The sequence below is a fragment of the Arvicanthis niloticus genome, chromosome 4, assembly GCF_011762505.2.
Source record: "Arvicanthis niloticus isolate mArvNil1 chromosome 4, mArvNil1.pat.X, whole genome shotgun sequence".
Taxonomy (NCBI): domain Eukaryota; kingdom Metazoa; phylum Chordata; class Mammalia; order Rodentia; family Muridae; genus Arvicanthis; species Arvicanthis niloticus.
In genome coordinates, this window is record NC_047661.1 from 112,068,490 (window position 1) to 112,082,565 (window position 14,076).

The 14,076-nt window shown below is 43.8% G+C and overlaps 1 protein-coding gene across 1 annotated transcript in view; it reads left to right on the forward strand.

The window, feature by feature from the left end:
• The window catches only part of Manba (mannosidase beta), a 50,441-nt gene extending 47,415 nt beyond the window's left edge, over positions 1 to 3,026 (forward strand). The window contains exon 11 of the mRNA XM_034500838.3: positions 1,767 to 3,026. Coding sequence (XP_034356729.2) covers positions 1,767 to 1,991 — 225 coding nt within the window. The 3' untranslated portion in view covers positions 1,992 to 3,026. The remainder of the gene's footprint in view (positions 1 to 1,766) is intronic.
• The last annotated feature ends 11,050 nt before the right edge of the window (positions 3,027 to 14,076 follow it).

Genomic DNA, 14,076 nt, shown 5'->3' on the forward strand with positions numbered 1-14,076 from the left:
CAACTTGTTACATAGTTTATTGAAATTTTTAATTGACTTTCGAAAGGATAAATATAAAAGGGCCTTTTTTTTTTTCCCAGAAGAAGTTAAAACAACTAAAAACATACCTTCTTTGGAACACGAGGTAGAACAGAGATAAGAAAGTTGCCGTGTGCTTGTGTCAGTTTCTATTTTTCTTTTTTAAACAGCAAAGCAAGAAACAACCCATGCTGTCTTAATGTGAAAATGTCCCCAGAAGGCTTGTGTATTTGGTCTCCAGTGGGTGATGCTGTTTGTGGAGGTTTAGGAAGTTCAGGTTTCTTGGAGGCAGGCTTTGAGAGTTTAAAACTCATTCCGTTTCTAGTTCACCCTCCCTGCTTTGTGCTTGTGGTCCAGGATCCGCATCCTCAGCTTCTGTTCCTGCTGCCAGGCCTGCTGCTTGCTGCCGGGCCTCTGCTCTCCCATTACGGAATCTTAACACTCTGCAAGTATGAGCCCAAACAAACTCTTCTGGATGTTACCCTGGTGTTTTACCACAGTGACAGAATGACTGATGTACAGCCATAGACAGCAATGTCAGCTACATAACAGTCACATTCAAAATCTATCAACTTAGGACTTTAAAATCATAGTGTGGCTTGTTGTTGTCGTTGGTGAGATGGCTCCGTCACTACAGTGCTAACAAGCATGGACATCTGAGTTTGGATCCCAGAAAACCCAAGTAAAAAGCCAGTTGCGGCAGCTTATTTCTGTAATCCTAGCATTGGAGAGGCAGAGGCACGGAGCAGTCCTAGGCCTTGCTGGCCAGCCAGTCTAGCTGAACTGGAGGGCTCTAGACTCAGAGACCCTGTCTCAAAAAATAAAGTGGATAAGCAACTTTAGAGGGTACTTGACCGTGACCTGTGGTCTCAGTGTGCTTACTTGTGCACACACACACACACACACACACACACCCCTCTAAAAGACAATTTGTTTTTTAAAAATTCATTTATTTGTTTCTTGTTTTAGCTAGACTTTGGTTACTCATGACAATTGGGAGTCAGATAGCAGAAGGGCTTCTTCTATTAGCATATCAGTGAGACTCATCCTTCTAATAATGTTGATTAGCAGTTATTGTTTAGGAGCACTTACTGTGCTCATCTCTGTGAACCCAGAGCTTAAGGTCAAACCCAGCTCTGCTGTAAGGTACACATCCATGTGACTTCTTTCTCCAGAGTAGGCATCAGAGAAAGCGAGGTCCTGGTGCCTCTTTTGGACTTGGTCTTGCAGCAATAGAAGCCAAGGCTTCATTCACCTGGTGCCTCCTGGCCCGGGCGGGGTAAGCCATATGATTTGCTTGCTTGTGTTGAATTGGGGGCTTCGTTGGAAGAGGAGGTGCCAGGATTTGGTAGCATGTGATGTGACTTCATTCCTGGGTTTAGGAGCTCCACAGTTATGCTCTGAAGCTCGGTCCAGTCCTAATCCTTTGAAACAGTCACTTTAAGCCATCAAAATGCCAAGTGCCCCTTTCTTGGGCTTTCAGCTTCTCAGAGATATTTTCCTTAATAACTGGCAAATATGTGCATTTCCTTGGTTTGAGAAGACAATTGGTAATTTTCCGCAGACTTAAATCATTATTTTTCCAGATACTGGCAAGTGTCACAACTTCACAGAATGTATGACTTTGGCAGTTCCGCCCGAAGTGTTGGGAAATGCAGTTTTTATTAGGCCCACGTAAATGTCTAGCTGACAGATGTCGACTGCAGCTCTCTTGTCCTTCATTTCACTTACCTTTTTTATTTTTTCAGGTCAGCATCTCTCAGAAGGGCGATGTATTTGTTTTTGATCTGAAAACGTCAGCCATCGCTCCCTTTGTTTGGTTGGACGTAGGAAGCATTCCGGGGAGGTTTAGTGACAACGGCTTCCTCATGATTAAGAAAAAGCACTCGGTACTGTTTTACCCTTGGAAGCCCACCAGCAAGAGTGAGCTGCAGCAGGCCTTCAGTGTCACCTCCCTGACAGATACCTACTGAAGGGATGTGGGTGGTATTTCAGTGGACACTGGGGACAAAGCCTTTCTCAAGCATGGCTGGAGAGGAAGGGGACTTGGCCTGAGGTAAAGCGGAAGAAGTATCTGCTGCCTGGGGTGCATTTCCCACTCCTTCAGTATGAACAGTGAATACTGTTCATCCAGGTGATGTCCTTAGACAAGGTCATGCCCATGTATTCTTGAATCTTCCAGAATTGTGGGTTTTTTGTTTTGTTTTGTTTTATTTTTAGAACTTTGTTCCACAGCTAAAGCACAATCAGAAGACTTATACCACCCAATGACCTTTTGGGGAAACCAGTAGATTGTGACATGATTGTATGTGTGGAACCAAATGTGGAGGTTCTGAAGTAATGTAGACCTTTCATAGCACTATGAATTCTACCCACTGAAGGGGAAGTGTGTGGCTATGATTGCCAGAGGAAATGGGAACTCAGATCCTATAATAGAGATTGCTTAATGGCAGCCATATTGGTTGTTGGTAGACAGGGGAGGGGCCTGAATGTTGTATTTGATTACAGTCTTCAGGTAGGATTCCTTTTTTCATAGTTTGGCAATAACTCTTTTTTTTTTTTTTTTTTTTTTTTTTTTTAAAGACCAAGAATGTGATGTTTCCTTAAAAAGCAGTCTAGGCTGATTATGCTGGTACCTTCCTGTAGTCCCAGCCCTCTGGAGGCAGAGGCAGGAGGACCACAAGTTCAAAGTTGGCCCTGACTTATACTGTAGAATTTTTCATCTCTCTTGGTTCTGAATGTTCTTGTGAGCTTTAGATTTAACACTGATTCTGATAAACTCTCTAATCCAAAGGTATGAGCTACATTTAAACTCACCGGCTCTGGTGTGGAAGTGGCAAAAAATGTTAATAAATTTGGGGTACTGGTTTGTGGGCTTTTTGGTACTACTCTTATACTTTTTCTATTTTAAATTATATAACAACTATAGATTATATAAATTGCATTGACAACTTGAAAGTTTGCACTCTGTTTAACATTGAATAAACATTTCATTGCATACAAAGCTACATTTGAACATTCATGTCTGCTTGACAAATGGGAGACTTTGAAGACTCTAACCCAAGATTACTAGAAAGCATTCACAATTACTTTTTGGAATGGACTGGTGATGAATATTTTATTTAAAACTGAGACTCCTTAACTAATGGTTTTATTTTTACACTGAGAATCTCTATGCTGAGGAACTCTGTAAAGAAAATAAATTCTACAGGCCATCCAGTCTTTTTCTTCAATACCCAACTTCGTCATTTTATAGACACACACGAACATAGACTCTCTCACACACGTGTAAGGCCTCTCAAGGACTGAGAAGCAAGGAGCTGAGGGCAAGGGAGGACTGTGCTCTTCTTTAACTGGTTGAGCTCCCCGTGAGAAGGTGGGACTTTGAAGTTGATAGACTAGCAGCCATACACAATCTGCATTCTGTGGGAAGTGTGCACCCAGCCCAACAGTGGAAAACTACTTAATTTTTAAATGCGTGGAACCAAATTCTGAGGTATTAGCACTTCGAAATGCTACCTACTGAAGAAGAAGGGTGTAGTTATTAGTACCAGAAGAACTAGGAGCTCTCTAGTCTAGGACCAGAGAGGTGGCTTGAAAGTTAAGAGCACTAGCAGCTTTTTCAGAGGACCGGAGTTAGGTTCTCAGCATCCATTCTAGACATCTTTGAACAGCCTGTCAGTCCAGGTCAAAGGGATCTGATACCTTCTTCTGGCCTCTGTAGGTATACAGGTACACATATAACATGCACACATGACTATACACACATGCACATATATTTAAAAATTATGTTTTTTTTTTTTTTTTAAAGGGACTTGTTGAATGGTTCTTTAAGTGTGAGTTTGCCGATAACATCCTGTCTCAATGCTGGCCATACTTTGTAATGTTTACATTGTTTATGCCCAAATTAGTACTGTAACCCTGAACAAAAAAAAAAAAAAATGGCTTAACTTCTATGTTCTCTATTCCTGTGGTAAGATGGGACCAGTAATCCCTCTTGTTTTGTTTTTGCAGAAGAAATGAAGTAATTTAGCTCAAAGATGTGTCTGCAGAGATGAAAGGGCTGCTAGCCATGCCTCTCATGATTCAAACCCACATTCTGAGGCTTTTTAACTGCAGGACCTGGGGCAGTAACTTTAGTTTTCTTTGGCGGAACACGGTATTACTGTTAGGTAATGACAGTAGCCAGCTGTTGTTCTGTAGAGAGCCTATGTGCCATTTTGACAGATGTTTTTGTCCTGGTTACTGTAGTAGAAGGAGGCTGATGTGCTTGCTCTCGGGTTTGGGTTTCTGAGTTCTTTCCTTAGTTTTGGTGGGAACAGTAGAACAATGTAGAAATGGCAGGATCAGGTCTCGCTGATACACCCTGCAAAATGAGTTCCAGAGAGGTCGGGTGGCAGGACCCACTTCCCAGAAGTGGATCTTCCCATTCCCAAACAGGGAACAGTGCAGCTAACTCTCTCCTTTCATTCACTGCAATTATTTATCTCTCTTCCTTCCTACTTGGCTTTTCATTGTGAGGCGTTGTCACACCAGGGAAGTCACTCAGAAAATAAGCAGAATGATGTCATTCTCTGTAGGAATGAAGATATGTTTGCTAACTTCTCAAAGTGACAAGAGACCATGAAACAGGAGAATTGTTCCCCTGGGCTACCTCAGAATGTGAGGCATGTTCTCAGTTTAGGGAAACATGGGGAGGAAAAACAGAACAGCATTGTTTATGTGGGAAATTCAGATCATTTGATATCATTCCTCAGGTGATCTTTGACTAAATATAATTTTATCAGTGAGGACAGGAAACAAAAGCTATTAAGCAGAAAGAATACTTCTAAGACTTATTTACTTTATGTGTATGAGTGTTTTGCTTGCCTGTATCTATGTATGCCTCATGACTGCCTGGAGCCATTGAAGACTTTCTAGGTTCCGTGGCACTTTGCATGCACATGGTGCACACAGACAAGCAAATATAGAAATAGAAACAATAAATCTTTTTAAATAAAGAATTCCAGATCACCAGGCAGTGCTCAGGTTCCTCCCATCCGCAGTCAGTCCTTATGGCCACCAGCCTTCCAGTTACTTCTGAGATTTCTGCTGCAGAGAGAGAAGGGCACACTCTTGAAAGCCTGTCAGTGGATCTGTAAATAGACATCCCAGGTGGGTGGGTCTGGGGCCTGAGAATGATGGGCACCAAGTGCCTTTCCACAAGAACCTCTACAGGTGGCAGGAGGGGACATATGCCATTGCTCATATAATTGGTACACTTTAGCCCTTGCTTCTTCTGCTACATCCTCCAAGCCACTCAGTCCTTCTGTGGAATTCCCTACCTGGCTTCTGCCATTCAGGAATCAGAGGCAGCCTGGGTGGAGTGTGAAGGGTAATGGTGCTTCCAGTTGTCCCCGCTTTCTTTAAGAACTGTAAAAAGACCCCATGCCCTTCCCCACACTGCCTTGTATGCCTGAGCCTTCTCCAAGCCCTTTCTGCCCACAGCATCCATCATTATTCCAATAGTCTTCTTACCCAAAAGGACAGCCTTCAGTGCCTCTCGTGAACCCCATACCTGAAATCTTTCAGTAGGGCCATTTTACCCAGCATTTTAAAAAAAGATGTTTTTGGAAACATGATAAAACGAAAACATTTCAAATGGGTTTCTAAAGGTTTTCTTTGTAACTGATACATAATGAAGAATACAAGATCAGCTGGTTAGCTAGGCTGGGCTCTGTTATATGAGTGGAGGGTTAACCTGCCAAGGCATCTTTGAGCCCTTGAGCAGGAGCCAAACAATAATGGGTTCTGCAGAAATAAGGACATTGTGTCATTGTCTCATGTCTGATAAATATCCTTCCTCATGTGTGTAGACAAGGGTCACCATAAAGGGGAAGCTTGCAATAATAATGCAGTTTGATTCCTTATCCCTTTAACAAGACTTAGCATGCTCCCTTGTGCTGTCTCATGCTGTGCACTGGGCAAGATACCAAGTGATACCACACACACACATTACCCAGAGTTCTCAGGAAGGGGAACATTTCTATTTGAAAACTGGCATGTGTTCTTTCTTTGAACATACTTGAGAGCATCCTCTTATTATTCTGTCATTATTTATTATGGCCCTGGTAAAAATTATTGGGTCCTGAGAGACAATGCATACATCCCCACTTTTTGTAAGCAGCTATTACTGGCTGGCCGGCCAACAGCCAGAGTGTCTGCTCTGAGAGGAGGTTGTGACCTCCAGAGAGTGAGTCATACTTTGTTATATCAAACATATTCCTCTTTGTCAGGAAGATGGTAGATAGTAAAGTGTGTGACATAAGTTGATATCTTGATAGGAATTTTCCTGCCTGGTAAGAGAGATACTGCAGGGGCTGGAAAGATGGCTCAGTTGGTGGAGAGCACTTGCTGTTCTCCCAGAAGACCTGTATTTTGATTCCTAGCACCCACAGTGGCTCAGACTCATCTGTACTCTAACTGTCAAGGATCAGGCACCGTCTTCTGACCTTGGACACCAGGCATGCAGGTGATGTACACTCATATAGGCAGGCAACACTCATACACACAAAATATTCTTTTTAAAGAGAGATACTGGAAGTGAATTCTGCTACTGGGTGTAACTGAGAAACATCTATTTGAGGACTTGACACTTAAGACTGTTGATGAAACAGTACTGACAGGCACAGTGATGGTGTAGAAGCTGCTGAATTAACCCTCCACCTCCAATCTCAGGTCTTCTTAGAGTACAACCAGAAAGGTCTCATTTGTTTAATCCACTTGTAGTCAGGTCTTCTGACTTGACAGCCACAATCATCTTAATTGACACAATAGAGGAATGAGCTCTAACTTCAGACATACTTCGTACTTGTGTTTGAACACTGGGCCAACGCTAGCAGGTTTCGAGTCTCTATGCCATAATGTCTGTTTTCCATTTGTGTATGTGGCAGATGTGTATGTGTGTGAACATCCATGTGTGTGGAGGCCTAAGGTCTATTCTGGATGTCGTCCTTGATCTCTCCATGACCAAGACAGCTCAGTCAGTCAACAGGGTCTCGAGGGAGCGAGCAAAGATTGAAAAAAAAAAAAAAAAAAGACAATTAGACAACATAACATGACTCCAGCCAGTGCTGAGGGTGAAGCGGGTTTAATTTTTTCAGTCTGCATTTAGATCACAAATAGAATATGGTCAGTCCTAAGGCATAAACAAAGTTGTAGGAGGAGCTAAGGTGGGAAGAGTAAGGAAAGGAAGAGGAGGAGTAAAGAAGAGGAAGAGGAGAAGGAAGAAGAGAAGGAAGAGGAGGAGCTAGGGGAGAGATGAATGAGGAACAAGAGGGGGAGATGGAGGCTAATGTTCACTTGTCTATAGCAGTCAAAGGTAGTTGGTATATCTAGGTTGGGTATTGGGTTACACCTCTGATTGTAAGGGCATCTTGTTACTGATCATTACCAAATATATAAGCCATTGGATAATCTAAGCATTAGAGTCTCATCTGTACCGAGTTCGTGTGGTTGGTGGGATGGTCCAGGCACTGCCCAGCCTTGCAGAGACAGTGTGGAAGATTGGCAGAGCCATCTCCCACAGTGGTGTCTCATGGGTGGCAGGGCTGGTGTTTCTAGCTGGCCGTTTCTAGCTGCGGCACGCATGTGGCCTCTGGCCACGTGGCTGAGCTAGGCAGAGATGCAGTAGCTTAGATAGTCGGATTGACTTGCAGCAGCCTTTTTAAAATAATTACTACAACACAAAGTAGTTAAGAAACAAAGCATAAACAAAGGTCCCATGGTTACTGTATTCAGGGTCTTAACAAGACCCATCAAGATACAAAGAACACATTCCTCAGCTGTATTCATTTTGAGCCTACTTCCTTGTCCTAGCCCAATGTCAAATTTCTGCCAAATTCCTAGAAGCAGCCCCCAAAGTTCTCCACGTTTCCACCTTAGTTTTCTAAGACAGCATCTCTCTCTGAACCTAGAGTTTACTGATTCAGCAAGGCTAGCTGTAGCAAGGCCAATGAGCTCTGAAATCTGCCTGCCTCTGCTCTCCCTCCTCTGAGGTTAAAGACATGTAGCACCATGCTTCGCTTTTATGAAGGTGATGGATGTCCAAACTTAGATCCTCATGCTTGAGCACTGGCACTTTACCAACTGGGCCGTCTATGTCTACGTCTGTGTCTATGTCTGTATCTATCTCTATCTCTATGATTTAACCTAACCTCATGTGGTAATTGTGAGAACTAAATGAGATAATGGATAGATAATGATAGCACAGATACAGCAAATGTGTGCTATTATAATTAATCATTATGATTTAATTATTATGGTTAATTATCATTATAATAATAATAACTATTATTATTATAATTCCTGCCTCCAAATGAAGGCAAGAGGACAGGTGTGGGAAGATGGGTATATTGGAATCTTGGCAGGCATTGGATGTAGCTGTGAACAGTGTCACCAGGGTTCCAGGGAGAGTGGAGAAGAATCGGTGAACACCCATCACCCTACCCTGCCTGGCTGTCCTGAAGACACACTTATGGAAAGTTTGGGTAACGGCCACAGAGGCCATTTGGTTAACAGATGGGGCCCAAGAGTGCTCTAGAAATTTGAATGATCCAATAATGTTTAATAAGAAATATCCTGCAAAATAACAGGTTTATCTGTTTCCGATCTTTATAGTATAAAAAGCTGTAAAGCCTGTATTTTCTTAAAGTTGCTCATAGGTAATCTTATAGTCAGCCAAAATCACCTTTATATTAGATAAAATAATAACATTTCAAATGGGTCCCACACATAGAGGGCAGGGTGGGCTCTTGGGCTTCCAATCAACCATAGGATGCTGGGCCACTGGCTCCCCATGCCTGCATGGGCTTCATTTAACTCCTCATGTGTTCACCTCCATCCAGTCACATAACACCTAAGCTTTAATTTCCTTATCTTACAGACGTGGTCAATACTAACAGGTGTTTCACAACCTCACTGTGAGACTAACTGGGATCAGTCTTTTCAGCACTGGATGAGCTCATGGCAAATGCTGCTTGTGGTCTTGTTTCCCCAAAGACGATGGGAGCCAGCAGGCCTGGGGAGTGAGTCTCTTGCTCAAATGAAAGTTGTTTAAAGCTTCCCCAGCAGGGATGGGGGTAATCCCAAGCTCCCTGACCTGAGGTGAAGAAGAAAGATAAATATATTTCAAACCCACCCCCCCCTTTTTTTTTGGTATGGCTCTGTCCAGTTTTATCAAAAGAAAAACAAAAGAGCTGCAAGAGCCAGGCCCTTGCTGGTGACTGTGCAGGGCTCTCGATCTTCCCACAGGGGCTGCTTATCTCCTATGCACAGGAAAGGAGGCTACCGGGAGGTGGCTGGCCAATGCCTGGGCCAAGGCCTGGGCCAAGGCTGGCTTTCAGCAAGCTTCCGGAGGAAGGGTTCTGCAGCCTTTTGCTCTAAGGTAGAGGGGAGGGTGAGGGAGAGCCCGTGGGAGCTGGCTGATGGCATTCTGAGCTATACACACACACACACACACACACACACACACACACACACACACACGTGACTGTTTTCAAGAAGGAAAGAAAGTCCTGAGGACTGACGAGTGGAAGATGGAGAGAAACAGAGGGAGAGAGAATAGAATAGGTGAGAGGAAGGGAAAGAGAAACTTGTGAGAGGAAGAGAGAAGAGAGGGAGGAAAGGAAAGAGAGAGATGAGAGGAAGAGAAAGGGGAGGGAGGAATGTGACAGGAAGAGTGGAGAGAAAGAAAGACAGAGGGTGGCAGACGAAGGAAAGGGGGGTGGGGGGGCTGGCGGAGGGGGGAGAGAGAAGGGAGGAGCCTGCAGCTCTTAGCTGAGCACTGCTTATGTCTAGGCTCCTGGCAGACAGAATGGAAACTGGGTCACAGGGTTCCAATACCAGAGCTACTTCCTGCTCTGTCTGTTAATTTACTTCATTTTTATCCATTATCCTGTTACCCTGGCAAACAGGTAGCAGTGGAATGATTTTTAAAGTGTGAGTGTGTGTGTGTGTGTGCATGTTGCGTGTGTGCGTGTGTGTGTTTGGAGTTCAGAGGAAAATTTTCTGGGGCCAATTCTCACCTTCTGCCTTTTTGTGGGGTCTGGGGATCCAACTCAGGTTGCCGGGCTCCTGTAGCAGACACCCTTACAGGCTGACTGAGTTGCCTTGCTGGCCCGGATTGATTTCTAATTGAAATTTATTTACTGTGACTCTCTGGAAACTTGTCACTAACCTCCGGAATAGATGGGGAGAAGTTAGATGATTTATTTAAAGAAAAAAAAAGCCTCAGTAACAAAAGAAAAGATGTGGCCATCAGCTGCTGCTGGCAGCATGTGGCACGGCCTGTGGGAAGGGATGACATTCAGCCTCCAGTCTGCTCCTCTTAGCAGCTTTAAGGAGTCCTTGTGCCTTTCAGCTGCCTTTCACAATGGCGCTGGCCCACATGCTGTGTGCAAATGCTCTTCCCCAGTCACTCACTATAGGCTTTTGGCTGGACAGTGGGGAAGGCAGGGCCAAACAGCGACTATGACCTTCAAGGTGGCAAAACTAGCATTGGAACAACCGTAGAGCAGCTTTTGTATAGATCTGAGTGGTTCACACAAATACTTTGCAGAGCAGGCTGGCCCCCAACTCGGAGATCCACCTACCTCTGCCTCCCAAGTGCTGGGATTAAAGGTGTGCTCCACCACTGTCCGGCACATAGGTGCGGTTTTTGAGGGCTATGTGCTTGTTAAGGGAAGGGTTGCATCCCAGGAAAAAAAAAGCCAGGCAGTGTTGAGAAACTCTGCAATCTCCAAAGCTAGAGAAGGATCTGGAAAGAGAAAGGGTGAGAAGAAGAACAGCATGCACTCTTAAGGCCCCTCCTGCCCTATCTGGGGGAGTTCTGTCTAGTTTTAGTGTTCTTAGAGGAAATGGTTTCACAGGGTGCTGTTTTCCAGCTGTTTGGCCAGCTGTGAGTAGTGTCCTTCAATGCCCCTGGCTGGCAAGCTGCTCCTTCTGGCACAACTGTGTGATTTGTTCCTTCAAGGCTGCCTTGCACTCTGTGAGTGGTTACAGACTGAAGCTGAGGCCTGAGCTGTAAAGACTCATGACTGAGTTTTGGTCCAGCCTCTCTCTTCACAGAGGACCAGGTACCAGCACATGGATGGGTCTTTTGGGACTATGGCAGGAAATGTAACCCCTCCATTTACCTCATAGTGTTATGGAAATAGATATTGGGAAATATTTTTTAAGTGGAAGCACTCCTGCTTAAAGATATTTGCTTGTGTAACTAGTGAGATGGTTGTTTCCAAATCGCCCGAAATAAATGTATTTGAAATGCATAAGGAACGTTTGCATTTGGTTGGGAGATAAGCATGTGTGTTTCAGAACAAAATCACCCATGCTGGGAAGCTTCTCATTCAAGTCTTTGAGGCATACTGTAACTTAAGTTGAACAATGATTAGGATAGGAAAGGGGAACCTTAAAATTATCATCATCATCATTGTCACCACCACCCACCACCACCATCACCATCATCATCATCATCTTTTTCTTCTTCTTTGGAGACAGGGTCTCACTATGTAGTCTAGGTTGGCGTCAACAGATGGTGATCCCCCTGCGTCAGCCTCCAGAACATTGGCGTTACAGACATGTGCCACAAACCTGGCTTTACCAAGCAATATGTCCTTTTAGTGATCCTCTGGGCCCACTTTGTGTATGGGTTGACAAATTATGACACATTTGTATAGAACTGGTAGACACATTTTAAAAAAAAAACAAGCAAGCCAGTTTTTCATCAAAAACTTTGAAGCATCCTCAGAGGCAGTCATTAAGTTGGGTGGACATGTGTTTGCATCTGGGGTGGACCAAATTTGAGCTTTGTGTCTGTGTTGGAAACCGAAAGGGGCTGGTGTATAAAGACATTCTGGCTGGCTTCTTCCCCTTTGCTTTTCCTAGCCAAGACTTAACAGACTTTTCGTCTATACTCTGTCCTGGTGACCGCCATGTCTGTGTTGGAGAGAGCTACCCCAGGGGACCCAGGTGGGTAAATGAGCAACAGCAGGGTTTCCTTCTCCTGAAGAAGAAAGGCTGCAGATCCTGAAAAGGTCTGGGTTATGCCTGCAGAGTACAGAAACTTCAAAAGATGACTGAAGATCTGAGGAAGCTATTTTTGAGTGGCTGCCTGCTGTGAGAGAGCTGTCAGGGCAAGCTTGTCTCAGGCCCATTGTAGCTTCCCACCAGAGCACCTGCACTGCCTCTGGTATTGACCCCCATCTGCTGGTATGAAGGTGGATGCTCCTTCCATTGAGAGGCAGGCAGTTCTGGCTGCCTTCATGTGGAATACCATAGAGACCTGTAAGAAGGGGAAGTTTCTGGAACAAAAGAGAGCCAGGATTACTTATTAAAGAAGAGAAATGCTATTTTCTATATTGGCATGGGCAGTCTGGTTGATGTCCCTCCAGTCAGTATCTTTTATGCTGAACGTATGGTATGCGATATGTCTCAGATGATGAGACAACCATGGTAATGGTGGCATCCTTTCTACACCCTCACTAGTATTTAATTTGCTTTCAAATCTATCATTTGAGGAGAACAGCAGAACGGCCTGTGTCTATTATGGGCAGCATCTGCTGAGACAGCCTAAAGGCCAGGCAGGGTCACTGGGCGACTGTTGGCTTGGCTAGCTTTGGTTAAGGCTGTTGACTGAACACCTGTACTGGCCATCTCTTCATGGCGGCTTGGCTCCCTCTGAACATGGCAACTGTATCCCAGGAGAAGGTAGTTCCATGAAGGCTGGCAGAAGTTGGGACCTAATTTTGGAAGTCACTTTGCATCATTCCTGTCCTGCCACAGGTGGCCTAGACTCAGGAGCCTAAACCTAGAAAAAGATGGTGTCTCTCAGTCTAAAGGGTATCTGGCATCATGTTGTAAGACACACAGCTAACAGCCATAGAAAGTCCTGGCTGAGGCATGGTGGCATAGTTGTCCCAGGAAGTATTAAGGAACACCAAAACAGGACTTTTTTGTTTTATAGTTTCCAAAACTCAGGATAACAAGGGTATGTTAGGGTGGAGAAAGGTACTATGCCAGTCTCTATTCATTTGTGATGCATTCTAAGATGTAGAACCTGATCATTTTTTACACTACAGAATGAAGTCTTGCTTAGAAGGGCCTTCTCAATGTCAAGATTACTTACCTAAGATTGGTAGTATGTCTAAAATTCATTTGGTTTAAATTTACATACATATGGAAATTTTGGTAGAAAGGGATTCAGATTAATTGGAGATTAGGCACTTTATATATTTTTATATTTATTAAATAATTTAAGTATTATTAAATAACTTATATTATATATAAATAAATTATTTAAATAAGTAATCATTTCTTCATTAATGACATTTTACTTACTCTTATACCAAATCCCTAATGGGCTGAATATCATTTTTTTTTTTTTTTGTTCCAATAAAATCATGCCGTAACTCATGGGCCTAGGAGCTAAATATCTGGATATAAACTCAAAGCACCTTAGTCTCAACTGAGCTGAACTCTCTAAGCCTCTATTTTCTTCATTGTAAATTTGGAATATTTTGTCATACCACCCCTGATTTGGGTTACTTTTAAGACTAATTATGTGACATTTTTAACATATGCAAAATCATCCTGTTTGGTTTCCAACATCTCTGCAACTGGAGTTGTCTGGGGCACTGACCCTGATATGGACACTGACATACAAGATGTCTAATTGGGGTACCTTGAGCTTGACACCCATGAGAGGGAGATGAGCCCAGACCACCTTAGCCTGCCTCCCAGGCATCTGAAGGTCCCAGAAATGGGAAAGGCATTCATATGCCCACTATGGAATGGGGGAGGTAGCTCTTTGTAGTGAAGGCAGTTCCCAAAGATATTAGCTGGTGGCCTTCCAGTTCCTTGGGTGGGGTCAGTGGTAGATCACTTGCGTGGCATGACAAGGCCTTAGTTTTTGTTTTTTGTTTCTCTGCGTATGGATGTTTTGCCTGCTTGAATCTCTGTGTGCTATTTACATGTCCGGTGCCCACAGAAGCCAGAAGAGGGCATCAGATCCTCTGGGACTGG